Source organism: Lepisma saccharinum, chromosome 22 (genome assembly GCF_977018435.1).
Source record: "Lepisma saccharinum chromosome 22, izLepSacc3.1, whole genome shotgun sequence".
NCBI classification, from domain to species: Eukaryota; Metazoa; Arthropoda; class Insecta; order Zygentoma; family Lepismatidae; genus Lepisma; species Lepisma saccharinum.
The window spans coordinates 33,067,926-33,095,036 of NC_139250.1; the positions used below are offsets into that span (position 1 = coordinate 33,067,926).

The 27,111-nt window shown below is 38.5% G+C and overlaps 1 protein-coding gene across 1 annotated transcript in view; it reads right to left on the reverse strand.

The window, feature by feature from the left end:
- The window catches only part of Cyt-c1 (Cytochrome c1), a 52,072-nt gene that overhangs the window by 21,052 nt on the left and 3,909 nt on the right, over nucleotides 1-27,111 (reverse strand). Inside the window, exons 2-7 of the mRNA XM_083144191.1 lie at nucleotides 22,790-22,837; nucleotides 21,199-21,347; nucleotides 14,425-14,557; nucleotides 11,025-11,189; nucleotides 9,513-9,641; nucleotides 5,561-5,680 (exon numbers count right to left, since the gene is read on the reverse strand). Coding sequence (XP_083000317.1) covers nucleotides 5,561-5,680; nucleotides 9,513-9,641; nucleotides 11,025-11,189; nucleotides 14,425-14,557; nucleotides 21,199-21,347; nucleotides 22,790-22,837 — 744 coding nt within the window. The remainder of the gene's footprint in view (nucleotides 1-5,560; nucleotides 5,681-9,512; nucleotides 9,642-11,024; nucleotides 11,190-14,424; nucleotides 14,558-21,198; nucleotides 21,348-22,789; nucleotides 22,838-27,111) is intronic.

The following is a 27,111-nucleotide window of genomic DNA, read 5'->3' on the forward strand; positions in this document are numbered from 1 at the left end:
CTCCTCTCTCTACCAACTCAATTCCCAAAGTCCAGTCCCTTCCCAGCTTGTCTCACCTCTATATTCCCTGGCCATCGAGCTCTTCCTCGATGCCGAATCGCCGAATCGTGTTTATTATCATAATTGCTACCATGCAAACCGCTGACACCAAACCCAGAAGTGTTACCTATTTCCTGAATGCTCAGGAGGTTTGCATGGCACAACACAATGCATTGTAAACATGCCTAAGAGGCTTGAGACAGCTGAGAGAAAAACAAGTGAATGCCCTGGTCAACATGAAGCGTTCAGAGAGACTTAATAAAATAAACATACAATCCTATGGATTGATACGAATTAAAAATTAGAAAGATGTTAATGTACTAACATTTATGTATGTAACTGATGGCGGAATGTTTAAAATTTATACTTTTTAATAAACCCTTATTTGATAACTCAGGAAGATGTATCAGAACCTTTTAGATAATTTGTCAGAGTTTACTTATGTACAACCCACAGTTGTTGGGAACATAACAACTTTCCTAAGCACAACGCATAGTATGCAGAAGAGTAACACATTTGTTATGATACATGAATGGCGTCAAAAGGGGTATATGCATGTTACGACACACGAATCAACTTGTGAGAATGTTTGTTTCAAGCGTCAACTTCAGATTACATTTTCTTGAGAACTACTTGACGTATTACAATGTAACAAACGCCATTCTTAATGATTTTTTCTGTACTTTCAAATGAGCTAAAAATAAAATTGGGTTTCCATTAAAAAAAAAAAACTAAGTTTGTGTTGAAAATCGTACTTCCTCATGTAGTTGAACATATTGTCTGCACTAATTTCATGAGCCCCTCTTACACCTATATATCTGCGAAAGCAGTTTTTCAATATTTGTTGTTGTTCACAAAATATTTCAGGTCGCAATGTTAGATCAGACACCCTGTATATAAAAATGGATTTATGTACAGTCAACTCTCGATTCTACGACCCCGGGTATAACGACCCTTTTCCCAGGAACCATGAAAAATTTAGAAAAAATTAGAAAAAAATTGGGGAAAAAAGTTGAAAAATTGAAGGAAATCGGCCGAAAAATGCGTTTTTTCCTCCACTCATTCCCTTTACGAGCGCTCTACCACTCACAATTAGGTCTGAACTAAAAATAGACACCACCACACTATGCTTGAGTGATATCCAATAGCACTTGACCTCTGCCCTCCCCTCCCTCAAGCGCACCAATGTTACCCCGCACCCGACGGCCGCTACCCAACGTGCCAGGCTTGCTCTTGGATACGCGAGAAAAGAAGATTGAATGTGCTTGGATGTTATTTTAAATCGACTAGACTTGTTTCCTTGTCCTAAGTGCTGCTCAAAACTCGCGGAGGAGGGGGGAGCAGCCTGAAATGACTGCTGGACTTGCAGACTTTGCCAATGTGTATGGCAGGTCAAGCTCTTTCATCGATAAATACACCACCTTGAGAAATAAGATCGCAGGAATGTTCGAAAATACAGATGCGTGGCACCTGGAAGTCTGGCCCATCTGTCCAGCTCTGACCTAGAGTTCAGCAGGTTCCCGTGAGTGAGCAACTCTCGGCCTTGTAGACGACAACTTCAGGTAACAGCTTTCATTCAAAAAGTGTTCTTTGTTTCCTGCGACACTTCATAAAAAAGCGAAACTTTTAGAGATAATCAAAACCACATTGGTGAACTAAAGATCGTCAAGCCGCTTAATGCGTTGTCATCCAGGTTTCCACAAAAGTTTACTTCGATCTTACGTGCATCATAACTCCCGTTTCCCACTTCATACGTTTTCCTAATTGTGTCGATGTCGTAACATCTGCCAAAAAAAGTGTTCCGTTGGCTGACTGACTTCTCCCTCTTTTCCTGTCAGCAAACATAGGGGGGGGGGGGATAGGTGCGATGCAGATTGTTTCAGCCCCGATTTTCTTGCTGATGCGGGCTGATTACAGGCGAGGGTGGAAAAGGACCCACCCCTCTTTCTTTCCTTTGACGTCTAAAATGGGGCGACCAGTTCTGGATATATTCTTGAAACGAACAAAAACCATAGAACAAGTAATAAAAAAAAGTGACCCAACTTCCTTTCCCCAGCTCATTCTCCGCCACTGGTGTGCACGGCAATGTTGATAATTGCAGAATTGTTTTTTTTTTTAATGCTGTTGTCTGCATAGGAAATATTGCCCCTATTATTGTCTGTTGCAATAATAAAGCAAGGGTCATTTCTTTCTTCTTTACACTGCTGTTAAAAGTTCCTGTCTTCGACAGTTGCGTTATCTTTAAAATGCTGGGACTTTTCTCTTCCGCCACCTGTTGCTCGAACTTCCAGCCGGTCTCCTTGTTTTTACGATGCAGCTGGCGCCAGTGTTTTTTCTAGCGTCTGCAAAGCTCTTGCTTGCCGATAACAGCGATGACTCATCCAGTGTGAAGGAAAAAGTTATTGTTTTGAATCTCGCAAAGCTGTTTTGATTTGACGATAACGAAATTCGATCTCCAGAAAGGAAAACAAGAGTTAAAATAACTTCATGTTCTGCGCCTTCTGATAAGCAAATCTTTAATTTAATTTGCATCCACTTTTTTTCAGAACCATTCATGTGGAGGAAAAAAAAAAAGAGTTCAATGTAGGAATGGTCGCTGAGACCGATTAAAAAGACATTATTCAAGGGGAAAACGTTTGGAGGGGTGGGTGTTTGACATCGAGAATACTCCTAAATCCAACTGTCGATTAACGTGAGAGTAAATAACTATCTACCATTTTGATATGTGAAAATGCGCAGTTTCATAAAGCTTGTTTTCAGTTCATTTTATGCTGATGGGCTAATCGGGACTAAATATACAGTTTAAAGTGACATTAAATTCCAAACCCGAATGATTATCGACTGCCACGCTGTTTAATGACGTGTCGTAGAATACGCATTGGGTGAAAACAGATCGCAAGTTGCGCGTTTCCTTTTTCACGCTGGATTACAATGCAAGTCAAGGAAGGAGTTTGGACTGCTCCATTTAATTGGGAAGGAGGGTGAATGAAGTTGGTTGAAGCAAAGAAAAGTGACTTTTTTACGATGTATTTTACACAGCCGAACCAGAACGAAAATTACAGCCCTGCCTTTATTTTTTTTGTCTGGTACCTAGAGAGGTTGTGTTGTTTCTCCGAGAGATCTAATCTTACCAGTTAATCTTGTAACAGACAATGCTCCAGTGAACCTGTATAAAATCCAACATTCATTCTGCCCGATTATCTCCCGACTTTTGCTGGCACCAGTCTGACTGGTGTCAAGATTCTTCGAGTTTCGCTTGCAATAAGCGAGAGATTGTTTTCCTTTCCATTGGTCTCGGTGCAAACGGGTTTCTCATGAACTAAAATTGTAAGAATTTCCTGGAAAAGCAACGACTGTGCACAATTGAAACAAAGTAACATTATTTTAAATTCTCGTTTGTGAAAACTTTTTCATGTTCTATTTTCCTTCTCACAACACGCATCCTGTGCATAACAGGTTGTATAACTACCAGGTACCAGGATAAATGGTGTTACCATCTCCTAGGCATCTTTCTGTCCGTTTCAGATCCCTTTAAGCTGAAAATTGGTGCAAATTCCAATAACGACCCCTTCGAAATAACGACCCTTTTCCAGGGAACTGTGAAAGGTCGTTGAATCGAGAGTTGACTGTATGTGTGTGTGTTTGTTCAGCAATAACTCTCGAACGCCTGGAGCGATTTCAACCAAACTTGGTACACGTATCACTTCCAATCTCGAAAGAAATACTGTGGGGGTGGGAAGGGGACATAAAATAGCATTCTGTTGCGTGGCATTTTCGTGCCATATCCTGCAAAGTTATGCTTCCTGCAACACAGCATGGCGAAGTTGGTTGCCTACACAGAAGGTGCGATATTGCTATCCTCGAGCAATTTCAACACATATCACTTTCAATCTTGAAGGAAAGAAATACTGTGGGGGTAAGACACCCCTGGGACTTCTAGGGGTGGGGGTGGGAAGGGGGTGACGTAGAAATAATAGAAAATGACCGATATTAGTGTGGAATCAATAGTTTTCGGGGTCACTAAGACGAATAGTGACACTCCTAATGCCGTTCAACTCCAAGTTAATTTTACACTATAGTGACAATTCATTATTTTCCTGTCTAATAGAATATTGGGATAAATAAATACTTGGGCAATACTGGACAATCATCTAGTAAACTAAATAAAATAAAAAAAGGAGCAAAAACAAGAAAATAAACCTGTGACAATCTCAACATCAGATCTATCACCTTCTTTATCACCTAAGGAGGCTGTTTGATATTGTAACAATATTGCGTTTAAAAGAAAACACCAATACAGGGTGGCTACTCTGGGATCTTGATAAAATTCAAGTATAATTCCCGGTTTTCAAGACTAACTTTCCAAAAATTCAAGGGTACAAGAAGATGTTTTCTCTGTTTCAACCTTACGTATTACTACTGTCTCTCACCACCCATACATAGACATGCACAAATATATTAACAATACAAAGGGTCTGCGTGATTCCAATTTATCCAAAAATTCTAATTTAATTTAACGGTCTATACATCTGTTTATATATAATTTAAGGTGCGGAGTTTACATTTGCCTTTTCACATACAATTCCCAGAGCCAATAATTCATGCATAATTCCTGGAATTCAAAGAATTCCCGGTGAGTAGCCACCCTGCAATAATAAAAATCGGTGGAAACTAATCAGTTTTATTCGTACTAATGTTGGCATAAGCAGTTTGGGATTGTAATGAACAAGACAAAGACAATGGTCACCAGGTAAAAACCCACAAGGTGAAAGAATCACATAAGTTGATGGATCCAGATACCTGGGACACATCATGAACAGTAACATGAATTGCAGTCAGAAATCCCAGGTAAAATAGCACTGTCAAAGGAGATCTTTAATATGAGTGTGACATTAGACCCGCAATATAACTAAAATAAAATTCTACTTCACTAATTACTAACGACAAGGCTCGTGTTACAAACTAAACATATATCTCCAAACATTATCCGAGACACAGTATGTTTCAAAATTAACATACTACTTGAAGGTACTGCTTGGTACAAATATGTCCAGCTCGGTGTTGGTGAACATACCTACTTGGTATACTCATTTGTGCCATTTAAAGGATAATGGGAAAAGGGTCCAGAAAAAATGTTGGCTAGCAGACGATATCACATTAAGAGACTTCTAGACTAAAATTAAGAGTTAATTTTCTTGTAAACAAATCTGTTCCATACAACAAAATCTACATTAAGGACAACAACAAATTTATAGATTTATATGGAAGTGAGTCACAAGTTTGTTGACACACACATCAGATTTAAAATTATACGCACATATCTTGTAGTGTACAGTTATTACAAGAATAAAAACACAGTTTCTCTTTGTGACGTTTTAGGAGAACACGAAACACTGTGTTTTTATGCCTGTAATAACCGTAGACTACAAGAGAAATAATTCTACAGTGCATACAAGAAAAATTATTATTAACTAATTGCTAACAAATTAAGAGGGAATAGAAGTATTTCAAGGATACGCACCTTCACAGCCATCCTCTTACGGTCATCATGTTCTGGCTCCCCAGCCCACTTGAGGAAAGTGCACACGTCTTTGGCTGTTTGACTGGCAGTAGCTGGAGTTCCATCTGAATACTCAAGTACCTGTTTGGAAGAAAACAAAATCAGGTTCTAATCACTTGCAAAAGTACTTACACAGGCTGGCTGCTTTATGGTTGGATATAATTCCGGATTTTCAAGGTGATTTTTCCAAACAATTCCAGTGAAAGCAAAAAAAAAAAAAAAGTATTAATATTTTACATGAAACATACATGGGTTGGACAAAATAATGTGAACACCCACCTAATATGGTGTGGGACCACCTTTGACTTTGAGAACAGCCTCAATCCTCCTAGGAATGGATGCATACAAATCCTGGATGGTAGTCAGTGGGATGCTATACCATTCCTCAACAAGAAACTGGTTGAGATTGGATGGCGGAGAGAAACAGGGCCCATACCCTGGTTTCCAATACGGACCACAATGGCTCGATAATATTTAAATCAGGCGATTGTGCAGGCCAGGTAAGATGTGTAAGTGGGTCATCGTGCTCATCAAACCAATCTTGGACAGCCAGCCAGCGCCATTGGATGGACATGGTCACCTAAAATGCCTTCATACACCTTGGCAGTTACCCTTCCTTTCAGTGAGACAGTAGGACCCAGTGAATGCCATGAAATGACCATCCATACCATTACACTACCGCCACCATGCTTCACTGTTTGCACCAGACAGTCTGGATTGTATGATTCGGCTGGTGTTCGCCATACGTAAACACATCCACTGGTGGGGAAAAGTGTGAAGGTTGATTTGTCGGACATCATGGCATGTTTCCATTGGTCGGTAATCAAGGTTTTGAGCTCCTGACACCATTGATGTCTCAGTTTGGCATTGTCCTGCGTTACAAGAGGTTTGGCAATAGCGGCTCTGCCATGGATATTCTGTTTATGCAGATGTTCAGCTCAGCAGTCACTTTGGTTGCGGTGGTCTTCCTCTGAAAGCCAATAATCCTCCTTAATGCCCTCCTGTCTCTCTCTCTCTGTCACTATTCTGTTTTGCAGACATCGTTTTCCCCTGCACTTTGTTTGCTGTCATGACGGCAGATACAGTAGATACCCTACTAACTTTGCGACTGTTGTTACACGTGCACCAACTAATCGGGCACAAAACAATTTGCCCTCGTTGGAAGTCTGTAAGCTCAGACATAATGGTAGCGCAACACAACACAAAGCCACTCACAGGTTTACTGGTGGCTCATACCTCTAGCAGAGGGATCATAGGCCACAGAGAAAACAAAAGACTTGTACCGTGCGTGCCAGTGCAGTCAGCACACAACTCTGAAAATAGGGCTCATCTAATCGGGTGTTCATATTATTTTGTCCAACCCCTATATATTAACAGTTCCTTGTACATTTACTATGCGTGTGAATACAATTTAAGGGCCTCCTTCCCACATACATTGAAAAATAACAATTAACATAAATAGTAAATTACAGTACAACTTTCTCCCCATCTAGCATCTAAAACACTCTTTCTGTTTACTTTCTAAACTTAAAAAATAAGAAATCACCTAACCTGAGTAATCTAAAACAAACAAAAATACCTTGCGACACATACAGTGCTTATCTTGATCAAAGCACCCAACTACCGTAGTTATGAGTAGGGCCTGGGACTTTATGTCCTATACAACTGTAAAATATGTATGTAATTATGTCATATAAATTGGAAAATAGGTCATGAAAAATTACAAATATGTCAGAAAAATGCAGAAATATTCCCAGTAAAGCCAAAAATATGCACAACAGTACTCTCGAATTTCTCCCATACCCGATAGAGTAGAGTAGGGGCTGTAATGTAGCTAATGTTATTTATACTTTTGACTGATTTTTGTGAAAAGCGAAAAAGGCAAAGAAATGAAAACGAAACTTCTTTACTTCCCGTGCAACAATGAGAGAGAACATTTTGCCTCAATAATGTTTGCATGGTTATCAATTGTCGGCGGGATAAAAAATTGGGGTATTATATTGTTCTGTACTAAGAAAAGACTGCACCTTTCTTCCTCCGTAATTTCCATATCCTGCCATCGACAATAAGAACTATATATTGTGCTAAAGCTACGAAGAAAAAAATTATGAAATAACCAATTATGCACGAGAGAATTACGAAATTATACAGAAATATGTCATATTACAACAAAATTGAAGAAATATGTTGTAAAAACACGAAATAGGTGAAATATGTCAAAATATGCTTTGTCAAGTTTTTTGGCTGATTTTCATCAGATATGTAAAGATCTCACCCCAATAATAGATCCGAAGCCAATTGAAAAATATGTTATAACATAAAGTCCCGGCCCCTAGTGATGAGTATATAATGCGCATCCTGGTTTTCGATGGGAAAAAGCAACCAAAAATTATATCTCGCATATAATGCACTGTACAATTCAGGTTCAAGAAATGGCTTTCTTAGTTGTAGGTTGCAAAGCTGTTACAAGAGCAAATAACATCATACCTGTTCAATGAGTCACTAATCCCCCCTTCCCGTCTACTTTGAATCCAAAAGCTTTCACTTTCGTAACCACCTTGTTTATTCTGTAGTAGAAGAAAGTGAGATCAAAATGTGAAACAGGGCAAGCTTTCCTGCTGCTTTCAGATTGAAAGTTCTGTGGTGGTATATGCAGGAAAATGACAACAAGGTTGTGGCTCAAAATCTCGACAAGGTGAGCCAAGTGTAAGAGAATCGTGAAAGCAAGAAAAGTTTAAGGCAGTTCCATCCAAGAATCAGACTTTTCAGAAGTGGAGCAGCAGCTACATAATTATGTTATGGATTTGCAGCACTCGGGAAGAACACTTGTAACTTACCAATGTAAACTTCAGGACGTACTCTTCAAACCATGTAAGTATTTCAGACCAATTATTAAAACTCTTCTTTCTGTAAAACTTTGAAAGTGTCTACAGTCGAACCTCGATTTTGAGTTTCTCAGGGGACCGGGCTGAAAAAACTTAAAATGCGGGAAAATGTTATAACATTTCGCTATGTTGGGACCATCAACATGAATGCATAATGTGGGAAAATGTAAAATCCTGGAAAGTAAAATTGGAATTCCACTGTTTTGGCTAACCCTGCATAATTCTGAATGACTGAAAATACAGCCACTCCAGAGGAAGAATGGCGGATAAGATAGCACATGCATTGCTGGGGTGAGAAGCTTAGCATATATGTTCACACATGAAACAGACTTGGACACGTTTGGGCATGCAGTGTTGTTACTGTTCCGTTTCAGTTAGATGTAAGTGTTGGTCATTTGATGCAATGTTGTAATTTGAACAGGGTATGCAGCAGCCATGAAATTAGGCAGGTGGCAGAAGTTCTGGCTGTTGCCACATCGGAGCACAATCCCTTGTGTTAGGAGATTTAAGAAAATGAAAGATCTCGTAGAGTTGGTCTTTGTAATCCATGTGATACAAACCGAGAGCATTTGCTCAAAAGGACAGGGATGACAAAAAGTGACCCCGGAGAGGTTGGTTTGATGCTGTGTGGAAAACAGCGACTTTTGTCTCGCTCTCGCCTTGCTTTTCCCATATGTGACACCAGCACAATTTTGCACAGCCACCCATTTTCATGGCTGTGCATTTAGTCACGCACCACTTATTATTCTTTGCTGACAAAATAATTTCTGTAACTGCTGAACAAGCACACTCTCTGGATCTCGTTCAGAGTGATTTTTGGCTGCCTTTTTGCTCTGAATATAAGCATCAAGGGGGACAGATTTTGCAAAAAATCGAATGTGACAGCCCAACTCTAGATTATACGAACAGAAGCCTTCCACCAGTGCTTCCAACAATGCCAATGAGAATGGTGGCAGCAAAAAACAGCTTTGCAGAAAAGTGAATATAGGTTCTCTGAGTTTATGCACTTGCTGTTAGAATTAACATACCTCATTGTACAAAGCTTTAGCCATGCTGATAGCACCACCTGGGAAGTAGGGATTGTAGTACTGTCCATCTCTTAATGGTACGCCTGCTGGGGCATCACAGTATCCTGTTAGTAGTGAAAATATATAGTCCTGCAAAGAAAAGTTACACAGATGATCATCTCAGTCTCTGGAAACTTACTTCTTAAAAGTAACTCAGATGCTTCATTCTAGACATTTTAGAATGCACTGCATGTAGTAACTGTAGTGAGCTCTTTACTTTTACAGATGACCATGTAAAATTTACACAAATTTTCATTAAGTTTTAAATATGAAAATCTAGAGGCAAGAAAATGTAAAGGAGTATGTATTTCCAACATTGGATTTATACTTACAGAGTGGCAAAAAAGGTCTGCGACTTTTCAAAAATATTTGAACAGCATAAAACTGCTCTATAAATACATGTGAATCTAAATCACTTTTCAAAAACTTTTATTAGACTAGTAATAACAAGGAAAAATAAATAAAAATTACAATAAGTGCTCAAAGTTGTTTCCTTTGGCTTCAATACATTTGTGAAGTAGTCTCAGAAAATTATGAACATTGGTGACACACTTTTTGACAGTAATTTCATCTCTTGAATGTCGTAAAGCTATTTGTAGTGTCTCTACTGATTTGTATGGAACAAAAGAATTCCAAAAGAACTCCTCCAAAATTGACCACATGGAGAAATCCACGACATTCAAATCTCAGCAAATTAGAAGGCAAAATGCCCTTGCCCCTAAAACCATGAAACAGCTCTTCACATACTGCAATTGTTGATCGAACGGAATGCACTGGAGTCCATTCTTGCTGAAGTGTGAATCCATCTTCGCCGATAAGGGATTCGATACTCGGTGGACACACAAGTGGTTTGGATCTTACTTTAAACTGTAGGTCCAGTCCCAATTAGCCTTATTGTGCATAAAGTGGACTTAAAACAACAAATCAATTAATCAATCAACCATCTTCGCCGAAAAGCTCTGCTGTCCACAGTTCTAAAATGTCATGGAGAATGATTTGCTGATGGATTTTAACATTCTGCTTGAGGAACACTAAAGGTATTTTTCCCATTACACAAATACTGCCCAAAACCATCACAGATGCCGCAAAATAACAACGAGCAACAGCTTTTGCAGCAATGGAATTCTTCTGACCCTTCTTCAGTAATTGACTGCAGTTTTGACATTTGTGCACACGATCCACGATAAAAATCTTCTCATCAACAAAAATAACTTTATGAAGACAGTCACCAGCAACCAATGACACGCTTTTTCCACCTGCTATTGTTTCATTTCATCGGCAAGGAAGTGAACATGATCACACTTTCTAGTTTAAAATTATATGGGGAATTGAAGAAAAAAAAAATGAACATTAAAAATAAAATCATGAGAAAAATAGCTCAAAACAAGTCTCCAAACTTCTTTGTCACCCTGCATGGTCATGCACATCATTCTGGTGTCTCAAAGAGAAAATGAAAAATGGGAATGTACTTACCTCCCCACCATGGCGTGCAAGAACAATGTAAGTAAGATCTGGTGGAAAGGCACCATTGTTGGCAGCTCTGGCAGCTTCCTCATTGGGATAGGGGCTGGGGAAGCGATCAGACAACTTTCCAGGTCTCTCGAACATATTGCCTTGCTCATCGGGACCATCCACAACCTGCATAAAAAACATACTCTTTCAAAACCAACATTAAATCAATAAAATTACTTCATGAAAAATTACTGAAACTCATCAGAAAGTGAGAAATGCAATGTAATACCGATAAACGTGTTTACATGCAATTCCTCAAAAAGGAAGTTCCACAGTGTAGAAAAACTTCCGTCGGTTCATAAAAGAAGCCAGCAGCATATTCTTCATGCCAAAACCAATTTTCCTCAAATTCTACATTATCTGTTGTCAAAATTGTTGGTTACAATATTATTCATGTGACCAATTCAATTAGTCACTGTGTATCTTTCCTCGGACAATAATGTTATAAGTTACAAGAAATTATTATACAGGGTGTTCATAAAGTCCCGGTATCATTAAAAAAAAAAAACTTAGCTTGAACAGTATCTTCTTCCTCAGTTGGAGGAATTACAGCCAAACATAATTTTTCAACAAGATGGAGCACCCCCTCATTGGTTCAAGGATGTTCAAGGTCTTTTGGATAGGCATTTCCCTGGCCACCGCACTCTCCTGATATCACACCCTTGGATTTCTTCTTCTGGGTGTATGTGAAACATTGTGTTTACCTTACTCCTGTTCCAGATGTTGCTACTCTTCGAAGAAGAATAACGGAGAGTGCCCTAACTGTTACTGGTGATATGCTGGGGCGTGTATGGGTAGAAGTGGATTACCGCCTTGATGTTCTGAGAGCAACTAGAGGGGCACACATTGAGGTGTATGGCATATAAACGTGGAGAGTTGTAGCTCATTTTGCTTGATTGAATTGCTTTATTTTACTTCACTTCTTATGCCACTTTTGGCTAATTTGCGAAGATGGGGATGAGTGATGACATGATGAAATTGATGAATGGACACAAACATCCATGCCCAGGCCAAGATTCGAACCTGGGACCCCTGGCATCGTAGCACGATGTGCTAACCACTCTGCAACGGGGCCGGCATAGCTCATTTTGCAATCAACAGCATTGTTCTATTGCATTGCATGTAGTTTCCAAGCTATGTTTTTTGTAATGGTACCGGGACTTTATGAACACCCTGTTATTTGTGTAAGAAGTGAATGTTGATTTTCCTGGTGTATTTCAAGGTTACTGTTCTTTCCTTTGCAAATACAGGCTAAGAAAGCAATTAATCCAACTAAGATAAAATATGAAATGTGATGTTAAAACTTTTAATTTATTAATTGATACAAGATTGGATGAAAAGTAATTAATTCTTGCACTGGAGTGACTTTCATAAGGATACATCCTACACAATACATTATAATCAGGGTGTCTACTATTTTGTGAAAACAAAATTCCCTGACTTTTCCAGGTATTTCAAAAAAAATTTCCAGACCAAGTTATTAGGGCAATTAATGTACATGAACATGTATGTACAGTAGCAGCAATTAGGGGAGCGTGGGGGGGATTATCCCCCTAATATTTGCCCCACCAGTATGGTCTCTTAATGCTGTCCCTTATCTACCAATAAAAAAAATAACTGTCCTTGCCCAAACCCCTAAGTTTTGGCACCCAGTCACAAAGATGATATATGCAAGAAAATGAGAGCACTTGGATGAAAATTCACACTCAAGTTTAAAAACATAAACTGTAGTACATCAGATTAATCTTTTACTCTTGTACCTGTATATGTATGGGAATTTACCAATATACTAGCAAGTTTTCATTATCACATTATGTGAAATTATTGATGGCCTCCCTTCACCCCTTATAGCCATCCGATCCACCCACACATTATAAAATAATAGTTTTACCAATTTTTTGGAGTTAATTTATTTCCATAACAATTCAGTAGTCACAATAAAAGTAATATATATGTTTATGAACTGAATGTAATTTTGCATAACAGTTTTCTTCCTTTAAAATAAATTTGAATACTTGAAATGTTTTTCTAACATATGTGTAGAATTAGCATTCATTAACATGTGAAAGTTTTAAAAGAACATATTACTCGAAAAAACACAACTACGCAATTTTCTTCTTTAATGCTTTCATCTTTTCATCAACTTCTTCGATTTCCTTTGCAGATCTCTCGAGGCTTTTAGCTTTCTTTGTACTCAGTTCTTTCATACTTCTTTTCCTCTCTTCTAAATGAGTCTTCTGAGTTTCTGTTGTCATAGGCGTAACTTTGTGGGGGCAAGGGTTTATTAAAATTTACAAGTTATGGGGCCTAAGGAGCAAAGTAATAAAATTGTACACTGCTCTTAAGAGTACCACTATGTTCCAACCAGAACTCTGAAAAGATGATTTGAAAGCACCATGAAGAACATGAAGTCTGCAGCTTCCTATTTCCAGCAATGTTGTACTTTCTAGCTCATTAATAGTTATGTTTTCCTTGAAAAAGGTGAGAAATTTCCAGTTAACTGCTGCACCATCCATGGATATTTGCACTTTGTTTTTCAAATTGATACCTTTTACACCTTCTTGAAATGCCAGGAGCAAGTCACTAGCTTTGGCATGGCCCAGAAACAAAAATACAAATTTTTCCAGAAAAATAGTAAATTTCCCTGACTTTTCCAGACTGGTCGACACCCTGATAATATATGGTAGCCTATCATATCACTGCAAATTTTAAAATTTGGCTAGCAATACTGCAAAAATGTATAATGATTTAATGATACGGAAAACATACAAACATTATAAAACACATACTGTACTCATTATTTTTTTTTTAAAATGAAAATTTTTGTAAGTGAACTCTCTCTCTCTCTCTCTCTCTCTCTCTCTCTCTCTCTATATATATATATATATATATATATATATATATATATATATATATATATATATATATAATGGATAAAAGCAAGGAGGGCCAAAAGGGCTAAGTAAAAATCAAATAAGGTAAAAGGAAACACTCACCGGACAGTAGGAAAATTCAAAATTTTCGCTAATTTATAGCATCATCGGTGTGAGAAGAAACAGAAGACGGAACCGGAAGTTGGGGTCCTGCAGAGTTGCCAGGTCCCTGCTTCTTTTTCAATGGGGACCTGGCAACTCTGCAGGACCCCAACTTCCGGTTCCGTCTTCTGTTTCTTCTCACACCGATGATGCTATAAATTAGCGAAAATTTTGAATTTTCCTACTGTCCGGTGAGTGTTTCCTTTTACCTTATTTGATTTTTATATATATATATATATATAACTTTAACAGCTGATACCAAGTTCCATCCCTATTTTTAAAATATTTCAACGAAATAACGTGGATAGTAATGTTGATGATCCTACCTGTACTTCCTCAGCCTCAGCTTTAGCCTCTGCCTCTGTGTGGGACACTCCAACCAAGTTTCTGTAGCACATGAACCTCATGCTGTGGCATGCTGCACACACTTGCTTGTAGACTTCGTACCCACGGCGGATACTGGGGAAAAAATATGAGAGTTACAAAGGTGGAAACAAGTCAAAGAGCGAAAATTACTGACACCGATATAATGAGCCTTGCATTCACACACTGCATCATATACACCTGGGTTATCAAGGGGGGAGAGGAAGTACCGTTTGTGTTTGTTCAGTTTATCAGCTATTTTGGAATTGGGTTTGTGCGCAACTTTGATGCCATACGGGAGAAAGGCTTTGGATATGCAGTTGGAAGTGGTGGGATGGTAGGGGAAGGCAAACCATTTATATTGGCCGCTGGGGGTTGGTTGTGGCTGGGTTGGTTGCGGATGGGTTGATTGTGGTTGGTTAGGATGTCTGACCTGTATTTCCGCTTTACTGCACCAAGTGGAAAGTTGTGATTCAGTGTAGCCATGTTTCAGGGTTATCGCCCAGAAATAGCAGACACAACCCCAGACGCACAGTTAACAACAGCGCACCTAGCGGGAGCCAGAGAACTACGAACAAAAGACTCACGCCAAGCAACAGTACAGCAAAGTCCCAACGAGGATGGTGGCAGTGGCCACTGAAATTAATCGAAAAAGAAGAAAAAACAGCTACGCGGATAAAAGTGAGTACTAGTTTCTCCGTATTTATATACTACCGCGTCTCTCTCTTCCCAATTATGAATAAAAAATAATGTGATCAAAATTTTTCTTATCTTAATTAAAAATAAAACAGACTGCTTCTTTTCACAGCTAGGTTGCTATATTACAACAATGTAACATTGACAACATCCATTATATAACGGATTCTTTTTGTTAAAAAAAAATTGTTAACCATTCTTATACCTGTATCTTAGTCAAAATGAAAATAAATGTCTGATGAAGGGAGCGTGTGTTCTCCTGAAACGTCACAAAGAAAAACTGTTTTCTTATGCTTGTAATAACCGTAAACTATAGGAATAACTTCTACAATGCAAACAATGCATACATACAAGAAAAACTAGGACTGATTTAAACGAAAATTTTGGGTGCATCAGCATTCAGGCTATTTCGAATCTGCCAAATTATATATTAAAAGTGCTCCCCTGTGTTTTGCCATTAAGGCATATAGGGTGTGTGAAGTTAGGGAACCACAATTTCTTGATCTTGGCCGAAGGTGATGTTATCAGCACCACACCCCTGCAACCTTTACCACAAGGTTTCCTCCAGATAGCCACTTTATACGATGCCAGGGCCTCTTGAGCAGGTGGAAAAAATCCCTATTCTTCCTTGCCGGGGATTGAACCCGGGTGTCAAATGCCTAACGACTGAGCTAGGGCAGCTACAGGGCCCAACTGTAGCTAAAATCAGCATGTCTCCCAGGAATATAAGCTCCTTACCTAATTATAAGCTGAGGCTGTATAGGGCACTCAGCCCACATAAGGACAAACACACAGCCTTACAGATGATTATACTGGCCATACGTCCAGATGCCAGAGACTCGTTGGCCAGGGTATACTATGTAGAAGTGAGGCTGACATTTGTGTGTCTTCTCAAATGTCGCTCCTTACACCCAGAAGCAGAGAAGCAACATGGCCCCAAAACATATTTAAATTTTTCAGCAATCAACCCAATCCACAAAAAACATCATGACACAGTAAGTCTGGGAAAATGAAAAAAAAAAAAATGCCTTAATTGAACTTAAAAAGGTATCATCTCAATGGAAAAGTATGTATCCTGCTAAATGCAATAACAAATAACAACAACAACAACATCTGAAAAAATCTACTGACTCCTCTCTGAAACTAATACAGTAAAACTTCTCAATAACAGACAGGCCTGGGGGGAAAATAAATATCTGTCATTAAGAAGTGTTCGCTATTCAGAAAAAAGTGTAGGACAGTACGTCCTTTACAAACATTTTTTTTCTTACATTCAAGGAACAAAATACTGTACTACATACGGTGAATTTAAATTTACTAAAGTATTCCTACATACATTAGAAATTTCAACAAAGAAAATACAGTACACATAGTGTAATCCACTTCTCAAGATAACCACAAAGAATACTGTCTACTGTCTGCACTTTTAAAAATAAATACATTGGGTGTAACATGAAACAATGCTTGCTAGTTCGAAGTACTGGCCATTGTTGTGTCGAATTCCAGGAATTGCAACCGCTTTCTTTCAGGCTGTCTGTTATTAAGAAGTTTTATTTGCGTTGGGGAAGTAGTTTTCAGTGCTTGCGTCCATTATTGAGAAGTATTGCCATTAAACCCCATGTATTTCTGCCGGGGAATTTAAAAATGTCAGTTAGGAGAAGTTTTACAGTAGTACCAGTATTAAGAATTACACCTTTTTACTTTCAGTATGGATAATGTTATAAGGTCATGTTCATAAAGAATGAGTAGGTTAAAAATAGAATTAAAAGCCAAAAAACAAAAATTAGGGCTTCTCCAAGGGCATAGTAGTAACGCTGTTTGCTTGAAATCACAAGGTTCCAGGTTTCTTTCTGGTGGAGGCACATTACACACTAGTTCAGATTCCTCTTTTAAGTGTAGCCTATCTGAGCATGAAGTGGACTTACACAAGCAAACAAGAAAACTGTGGACAAATAAGTGAAGAGAAAACATGAAAATGGAAAAATTGTGAATGTTTCTCGAAGAACATTATTGGGTTTTGAATTTGAGTCTGAATTATTTTTTTACATCCACTTTATGCACAGCTAGGCAAATCGGGACTGGACCCAGTTTAAAGTATAAGTATATGTACACTATGTTGCCATTCGTCACCGGACACCGCATACCATTACGCTAATCCGGTCGCAGCACCGCATCATTATTGTGTAGGGCCACCTTTCGCCGTAATGACGTCCGCAATCCTTCGAGGAAGACTTTCCACCAATTTGCGATACGTGTCGATGGGAATCTTGCCCCATTCCTCCTGCAAAGCGGCAAACAGCTCAGTGGTGTTTTTTGGGCAGCATGGCCTAGCTCTCAAGCGGTGCTCCAACTCATCCCAAAGGTGTTCAATGAGGTTGGTATCTGGACTTTGGGCTGGCCAATCAAGCTCTTGCACACCCATGTCCTCGAACCACGTTTTGATAATGCCTGCTGTATGACATGGAGCATTGTCGTGCTGAAACAGGTATGGGCCAATACCGAATTGTTCCCACAATGTCGGTAGCACAGAATTGTCCAGAACTTTTTGGTACGCATCGGCATTCATGTTTTCCCGAACTAAAACAAGAGGACCAAGATCATACCATGAAAAGGAGGACCACACCATGATGCCACCTCCGCCGAATTTCACTGTGGGTACAAGACAGTCCTGTAAACAGCGTTCACTGTGCATAAGCCACACCCACACACATCCATCGGACTGCCACATCTGGTAGTGCAATTCATCACTCCATCGGACGGATTTCAATTGTTCGAGAGTCCAATGGCAGCCTTCCTGGCACCACTGTAACCGGCGGATCGCATTGCGGGCTGTGATATGTAGATTGTGAACTGCTGCGCGACTATAAAAACCAAGTGCAACGATCTCCCAGCGGACAGTACGATCACTTGCAGCACTACTGGAAGCCGATCGAAACTCCTGTGCCACCATCTGTAACGACACCTTCCAGTTTGACTTCACCACACGTTTCAAGCATCGACAGTCACGATCTATTAATATTTTCTGTTTACTGGGTCTGGGTCAGCATGTCATGACCCCCTCTCGCTTCAACTTCACGATAACATCACTCACTCTCGAACGGGGTATCTGAAATTTGTTGGAAATCTCTCAGGTCGAATGCCCAAACCTATGGGCTCCAATGATCATCCCTCTTTCTGCCTCACTCAGTTCGCATCGTCTGTCCATATTGACTGGTATGAGTGTATTCTCAACCGGAAACAACTTTCATAGGTTGTATGACGTGTACAGATGATCTCAAGCACTTTTTGAGGGGTGTCCGGTGACGAATGGCAACATAGTGTATATGCCCAGGTGACTGAGGTGGACTTTGCTTGAAAATAAACATTTATACATTTTACAAAACCAAGACATACATGTTCATATTCAAAAAAGTAATAACAAAACGACAGAATTTTACACAAAATTACAATTACATGAGATCAGTAAAATTATAGGCAATTGTACCAATATACTGCTATACATTTGTCAGTCAATACTGATGGACTAGTACTTCATCCGCCCCCTCCCTTTTCATATTATTATTTAACAAGTATTAGCCAGGGTTGTTAGAGATTCAGGAACCTCATTGGTTCTACTAGGTTCCGCAACAGGACGTGACTCTTTCCTAGTTCAATTTAAATTCAGTCCAAGTTGCTTATGGTTTTATTTCACAGAACTTGGACTGGATTTAAATTGATCCGTAAGAAAGGTTTTTGGACTGTATTTAAATTGATCTGGAAAAAAGATTCCTGGATAGGGTGACCATAACATTTCGCTTCCAAAACGGGACATCCCAAGGAGCTCAGTTTAACCCCCCAACCCTCTGATTTCTGAAAAGTACGTTACATCTAATTATTAAATTATTGTCATTATTGATGTATTAAATATATTAATTATGGATTATATGAATACATTGATCACATCACAAACAATAAATAAAATATGATCTCATGTTGCAAAATTGTATTTACAATTTTTTTATAATAATTGTTTGGCTACTTACATACAGACATCCCTGGTCCCTTCGGATCACCCTTTGATATAAATATCACACAGAAGTTGAAGTTGAAGACTGCCAAAAGTAAAAAAGTTTCTTCAGAACAGCACATTATGATACGCAAAAACTCCTTCACTAGCGGAAACTTTCTCGTCTTGCACTTTCTCAAAGAGTGATGTGACACTAGTGGTGCTACATTTTCTTTTTCAGCCTCTTTGTGTTTCGTGAGAATAAGCAAAAAACAAAACCAGCCGAGGCACGAGCTAACTTCACAATGTAAGCTACTCGACGACAATGATTCCTTCCTTCTTAGGTTGAGGCTTACGGCCGATCGACGATTGATTGATTGATTTAGTTGATTTTACTTTGCGTTTTGTGCCTCTTGGGTAGTTTGCGAAGATGGGGATGAGTGATGAAATTGATGAATGGACATTCACAAACAACAAGCCCGAGTGGGATTTGAACCCGGGACCCTTGGCGTCACAGCGCGATGTGCTAACCAGTCGGCCATACGGTCTGGCGACCGATCGACCACAATGAACAGAACATTTCGATTGTTATGAAGTGCTTAAAAAACAGTCAGCTGTGTTGTCATGGTGCGGTGTTGCAATACTGCTATTGCATCACTTTCTTAGTTGAAATATCTCCCAAATTTAGAATTGGGTTTCACATTAACTTTTAGACTGTTATTAACACATTGGGGTCTCACGACGGGCAGAGCCCGCAGTGCACTTAAAGTCAATGTGGACGAACGACGGGCATAGCCCGTCCTGCGGTATGCAATCGCTTTGCCGATTGAACAACGGGCTATGCTCGTACTTCGTCATGCGCGTGTTCATTCAAGCCCCTCTGTTGAAATTCCGACCGCTAGGTGACTCATGTGCTATTTTTATCTGGCACCTGTGACTGTTTGTTGTCGGGTTGATGTACTGTGCATTGTTTAGAATGGCGTCGTTAGATCCAGACTGCATAGAGGATTCTGCCTCAGAGTTTGAAGTTAGCGACGATTTTGATGATCCAGATGAATTTGAAGATTTGGAAGGTAGGTTATAATCGTAATAATTATTATCGACAATATAAACAGTGTTGCAAACTCTAGTATTTTATGAATGAAGTGAGAAGAAGTAATTGTTTTGGGTCTATTCATCTTGCCTCTTGCTTGATTCTCCTACATGTACTGATGTATTTTTAGTTTTTCCATTTATTATTTTGTATAGTGTATGTAAAATGAAAATTTATTTTGTTTATTTAATTTATTTATTTATTTGTTTAATTTTTACAGATGACGCAGAACCAACTGATGCATCGTCTGGTCCTGTCCTGCAGCCACTTTTTCATACAAAAGATAATTACTTGTAATTTGTAATTATTTTTTGTTATTTGCACATAAGAAGTATTCTTATGCAAGATTCAAAAGATGTATTGATAGTTTATGTAGTTAATTATTGAAATTTCCAGATTATGAACATAAAATATCTCTATATTCACATTTGTTACAATGTTGTACTTTTTTCTTCTTCACAAAACATTGCTGAAAAAAATATTAAAAAACGTCTGAAAATGACAATAAAATTTAACAAATTTTTGTTCATTGAAAAGAGTAAGTTTTGTAGATTTAGGAAAAATTTTATAAATAAAAACAAATTAAAAATATTTTTTTCTATGATTTTTTGAAAAACAACGAAAAACCGCAGACCAGAGGTAACAATGCTGTATTATGAGGCCAGACCCAAATGTGTTAAACGAGACAAACAGCACTTTTTAAATAAAACGAACGGGACATGCCTCGAAAACGGGATGTATGGTCACCCTATTCCTGGACTGTATTTAAATTGATACGGAAAAAAGGTTCCTGGACTGAATTGAAATATTTTACACATAAAAAGGTTCTTTACGGCCCAGAACCAATTTACGCTGGCTGATTCTCTCTCCTGAACCAGAACTGAATTATTTTTAAAATTCCTGGATCTTTAACAACCCAGGTATTGGTGCATAAGTTGTTTGTAAATAATAGAAATAGTTTACCTTGCATGATCCAAGGCCTTGAAATAGCCATTATGATTCCAAGGGAACTGTTGAGGATGCAGCTCAAGGTCCGAAGCCTTCACTGATTGATTTAAAGCCAATGCAAGTCCGGCCGCTCCTCCAGAAAGAACTCCTAGAGTGGCAAGGAGCTGCAATGAAAACAAATGAGCATCTCTACCAATAAAAATCCAAGAATTTGATGACATCAGAAAAATCACAATTGAATTAATACTAAAACAAGAGAGTTAATATTATAAGGCTTGGTCACACCAAAACTGGAAATTGTTGCAGTACGTGCCTGTCGTTTGTATCCTTAAATAATCATGTGGTATTTACAATTGATGCACATTAATGATATAACAAACTCCTACCTTACTGCAACTATTATAGGTCGACCAAAATTCTTCTCCCTCTTCACTTCTTTTGATATATACGGTTTAATTATGAAGTAGCTAACATCATGCTTTTAATAATATACAGGGTGTTCATAAAGTCCCGGTACCATTACAAATATAATGTACATTTATGAACAGGTTTTATTACCTCTTGTCCTTTGGTTTGTGCAAAAAGTAATCACGTCAGCAAATATAAGAAACACTAATTTTTTAATTTATGATTACTTTTGAAGACAACTGTTTTCAAACTGTACCTTATAAATCATCTGGACATCAGATGAAACAAGAGAAATATGCAAGTAGGATTCTCTGGCATGGTAAACAATTAGGCCTACTGCTATGATCTGAAAATTCAATAATTTGCACAGAGTTTTAATTTGCTTGTAGAAATATGTAGCTATTTTTAAAAATATAAATTACACATAAAATGGCAAAAAAAGGCACCTAGCAGGGAATCTATCCACACCGCTTCCGCTGACTATTTCTTTGAATGGGTTCATTTCAATTTGCATCTCTGCCGCTTTTGGCTAATCACGAAGATGACCATGAGTGATGATATGGTGAAATTAATGAAGGGATATTCACAAAGAATACCCACGCCAGGATTGAAACCTGGGACCTTGGTGTTTTAGCCTGCTGTGCTAACCACTCTGCCACAGAGGCCAACTATCTCTCTTTTCATTTTTGCAATATGTACATAAAATCAATAAACTTGGTTATGTGTAACGAAAATAATCTCTCATAGTGATTTGGTGTTTTAAGTCCACTTTATGCACAGTAAGGCCAATCGGGACTGGACCTACAATTTAAAGGGGGATCCGAACCACCATGTGCCTCCACTGGGTATTGAACCCAGGACCCCTTGATTACAAGGCGACGACGCTATCACTGCGTCCCATAGGAAAAAGGAATTACACTTTAAAATATGTGGTGGGAGTTAGAATATAGAACATAACAAGAGTTTACCTATTAAAAAGTTATGAACGGATGTATCCATTAATAATAATAAAACATTGACAAAAGAACCTTCTAGTTTCTATTTATGACAATGCAGTATGCAAATGAAAGTCAAGTTAAATGTGTAAAAGAACAAGCACATGCGTACGGGCTTGGATAACTAAACTGAATATGAGACATTCCCTTGTACACAGAGTTTAAATTAAAGGAATTACATTCTACTGATTAATGGTACTTACCGTTTTACGACCCCTGGACCATCCTTTTGTTGTAGAAAAGTTGGCAGTCTGCAAAGAAATGTACATTCATATGAAGTACTTTCTCAGCAATGTTCCTTTTTTTTTAGAAGCTTTACTGTTACAAGCATATATGTCAGTGTGAGTACAGAGTTGCATACAAAATGTTTCTTTATAACATTTCAGTCACACTGTTGATAGTCATGTACTTTAAATGCACATATAACTGTAGTGATAAATAAAAAGTTTGTTATATTCTGTCCTGGGAATGTGTGGAGGCTGCACATACTGGTAGACAAGGGGAGAAAACCAGTGAATGGAGTGAAGCAGTACGACGCACTGCTCCTAATAGCTGGTAGCTGCAGATGCATTTCCCTCTTTATGCACTCACATCCCCAATCACATGTTCACTGGTTGAGCCCTATAAAGTCACTACTTGCGCAGATTTCTTTTTGTCTGCTTGCTCCAGAAATCCTGGGATAGAGTGTAGGACCAAACTCTAGTTGTGTAGCCATAAGGGGTCATTCTCACAAAATGACTGATACGGGATGGCTGACTGTTAAACTGAGCAAAATTGGCAATTTTTTAAATGCAGATTGAAGAGCGACTGCGACACATACATCATTGTACTAAGCTGGCTCCTGCTGAAAACAGCAGCTTGATAAGTTAAAATGTACAGCTTCCATGCTGGGAAATACTATAAGTGTGCCGGGCCAGGAACTGGTGCAGAGTGACCCCCCTGTTGCCATGTTTACCTGCGAAGGAACTTGCGGTCAAACAGCCAATTATGCCCACCACTTGGGCAATAAGTGACAACATTAAAATTCCCCCTCCCCAAAGCAGTCATTAGGGAAACAGGATTTTCGTCACAATAACCATTCTGCGCTGAGATTGCACACCGGTTAGTAAGAGCGGCTCCATAATATAGTTACTGCCAATGCATCAGGTTCGAAGGCACCGACAGACAATTCCACACAAGGAAAGGAGTGGAAGTGAACAATTAGGGGAAACCAGGGATGGGTCGACCCAGGGGTTTCTGAAAATTTTCACCTGGGACATGAATTTTCAAATTCAGTTCAAAGAAATATTTTTTTTAAAAATACTTGCTTATGGAAATTTCCATTACTTTTTTAAGGTTTGTGTGTTTTCGGTATCATGCGTATCATTAAATCAGAATAATAAACATTATAAATATTTTAATTGTTGCTAGACACATTTTAAAATCTGCAGCAATATGATAGAGCCAGTCATATATTAGAATGCATTGTATAGTATTTCATGTTGTGGTACTAGTTTACTATCCTTCGGACACATTTATTTATTTTTACAGAAGAAACTACTTACTGTAATAAGTTCCTGTAGCATTGTCGAACATCGGGAAGGTGTTTTGTGTGATGTGGGAATGTTTCATAGCTGAAATTCATGTTGTTCGTTGAAAATTAATTCTCCGACGGAGAATAGCTAGCCCCACGAACCATTGGCGCGTGGATAGGTTAGTTCTGTTAGGTTAGGAAACATAGTTAAAATTTGGTGTCGTGTTAGTATCAGTATCTAGAAATTGGAAATAATTGCGAACCATTGGCGCTAGCCCCACGAACCATTGGCAGGTTAGGAAACATAGTTAAAATTTCATCAAAACAACGTTGATACACCTTCAGGAATGTTCCGAGAAGCAGATACGTAAGTACGAATGTCAAAAATTGACGAAATGAAAAAACTAGAGGTGTCCGAAGGATAGTAAATTTTTACCAAAAAAAAGTATTTAAAAGTCATGTTTTAAAATGTGTAGTGTTATCTTAGTTGGATTCATGACTTTCTTAGCCTGCATTTTAAAAAGAAAATTGATGGCTCCTGTTTATTTCTAGTTTTGTCTACCCTGGTTGATCAGCTGGTAAGACAATGACAAGGTATGCTAGAGACCCAGGTTTGAGCACTGGACAAGCCTGCACTTTTTGCTTAAATTTCTACAAAGAAAGAGATAGTGTTGCAACTGAAACCTCGAATTATCAGACCTTTCTTCTTTCATAAAACAGTCAATGCTAATATCCTATCACAAAACTCACTGCAGAATGGACCTTTTGGTGAAAGAGTGTTGCCACCTCAGATCAATCCTTGTAATTATTTGCTTTGAGGATTCGTAAGAGAGAACCTGTTTAGTCGGAAATTTCACACACTGTTGGATCCTGGAAACCACATCGCGCAACTGGACAGCAGTTGAAAATCTGAAGGTCTAGTGAGTAGTGCAGAATGTGAACGTTCATCTTAAAGAGCTGGTGTCACAAAATTGTGGTCACATTGAACATGACCTTCGGTACAAATTTATATTTATCATGGTTCCATTTTGATTTACTTCTGTTAATACATACTGCATAGTTTTAGAGATTACTTAAAACTTTGTTTTTAGGTTAGGCAGGACAGGTTTGGTTCTCTTAGCATTAAAACAACATCTCTAAATGCATTCTACCAAGGTTCCCATTCACTTCTACATTAATTCCCACTGGTCTACGATACATGCAGTAGTTTGTCAACGAAAAATACATTGTCCATGGGAAGAGCGCATGTTTGCGTAAGGTAAGTTGTATTTTTCAACAGAAATAACTCTTTTCAAAATCCAAACAGTGCTCATTACTTTAAAGAAGGTTCAAATTTAGTGTGACAATGTGATTGACAAAGTTCTACGATAATTAGTCTTCCTGCTAGGAGAATTTGAAAAAAAATCATAAAAGAATCAGAACTGTTAACCTTCTCTGCATTGACAGGGTTTTTTTTTTACAATGCCAATACCAGACAAAATTTACTCAACCAGACTACAATCTAATGGACTGAAAAGTTTCTCATTCTCCCGTGAAATGAGAAACTGGGCGCCGCACACTTCTATCTGTGAGAGATATTCACAAAATAAGTTTCGCGAGTATTCATTTCCCATGATTTTCTTTCCGTTATCAGTAACAAAAGATACATACCACTTCTACTTTTCCACATAGTTTATGTGAACATTGGGACACATTTATCACATAACTGCATTAGATTCGAAAATCTGTTCTCATAAAACTCCTTGCACTGCTTACAGCGGAAGATGGTAATTGTGTATTCTGTGTACTGGTTAGATGTGCATCAGTGTTCACTGAGCTCCATTTTTAGGCTGGGAACAAGTGAAGTCGGTTATAAGAATGGTTTACAAGTTCCCAACCAAACCATAACAGAAGAGATGCTCTTTTGCCTACTTTGGGGGGGTATTGCAGAACACCAGAAGTCAGCAAGCCCGACCTTTTTGAATAATGATAGTTTTCAACTGCCTCATTTCATTTTTCATCCACCATCATCACTTATTGCACAAGTACGTTCTGAACATTCGCTGCTTACTATCACCTGCTCTTGTGCATTGTGCAGCATGTACCCTGGAGACCGAAGTATACTCGGTGAGACAGATGAATGGGTGTCCCTTAACCACACTAAACTTATTTGTGGAATCACCCTCGTATATACGAGATGAGTTGTGTAAACATATACAATAAACCTATTTACTTCACGGCAAACCAACTCTTATTTTCACAATCTCCCTGATCAGGCAACCCTAGTGTAATTTACTCTATACACATTTTCTTTCCATATGACAAGAAAATTTTGCAGCAAAGAACATGCATTGAATGATAAAACAATGATGAAAATAAAACACTGCTATCTGAAATAATAGTATGTACCCAGGCTAAGTGAAGACAAAACTGTAAATACCAAGGCAATCAATCCTAACCTACTGAAAATGTAAGATGAACTTTTCATAACACATTTCCTCATAAATTAATAGTTTCAGAGCTTTTCAAGTGTAAGAAATAGTTTCCCCAAATTTACTTCCACTTTTCACCTACTTCATCAATACCAAACAAAACATTACAGAACTGTCAACGTTCAGGAAAAAAATGGAGTGATTTTACAATACCGGTCCCTTCTTCAATTTCATTCATATTTTGCATACTCACTAATTTAGGGCTCCTAATGACGAATTTGAAGTAAAAATTTGGCGCTCACGTGGAACTTGCAAAATAAGGGGGTCAATGAACGCAACCGACAATTGCTCATTATTTATCGCAAGATTTTGCATTTCGAATACTTAAAGAACGAAATATATATTCCTGATATTACTACAACCCCAAAATTTAACTGTTTGCCTAACCTAACCTTGCCGTGCATGGTTTGTGGGGCAACCCGTGCATTGTTCGAGGGGTTTAAGGCTAATTGCGACCAGGCACCGTCAAAAAATGTCAGTTTCGTACCACTTGAGCGACAAATTTTAACCACAGAATTGTGATCAAGTGTCCTATATTAAT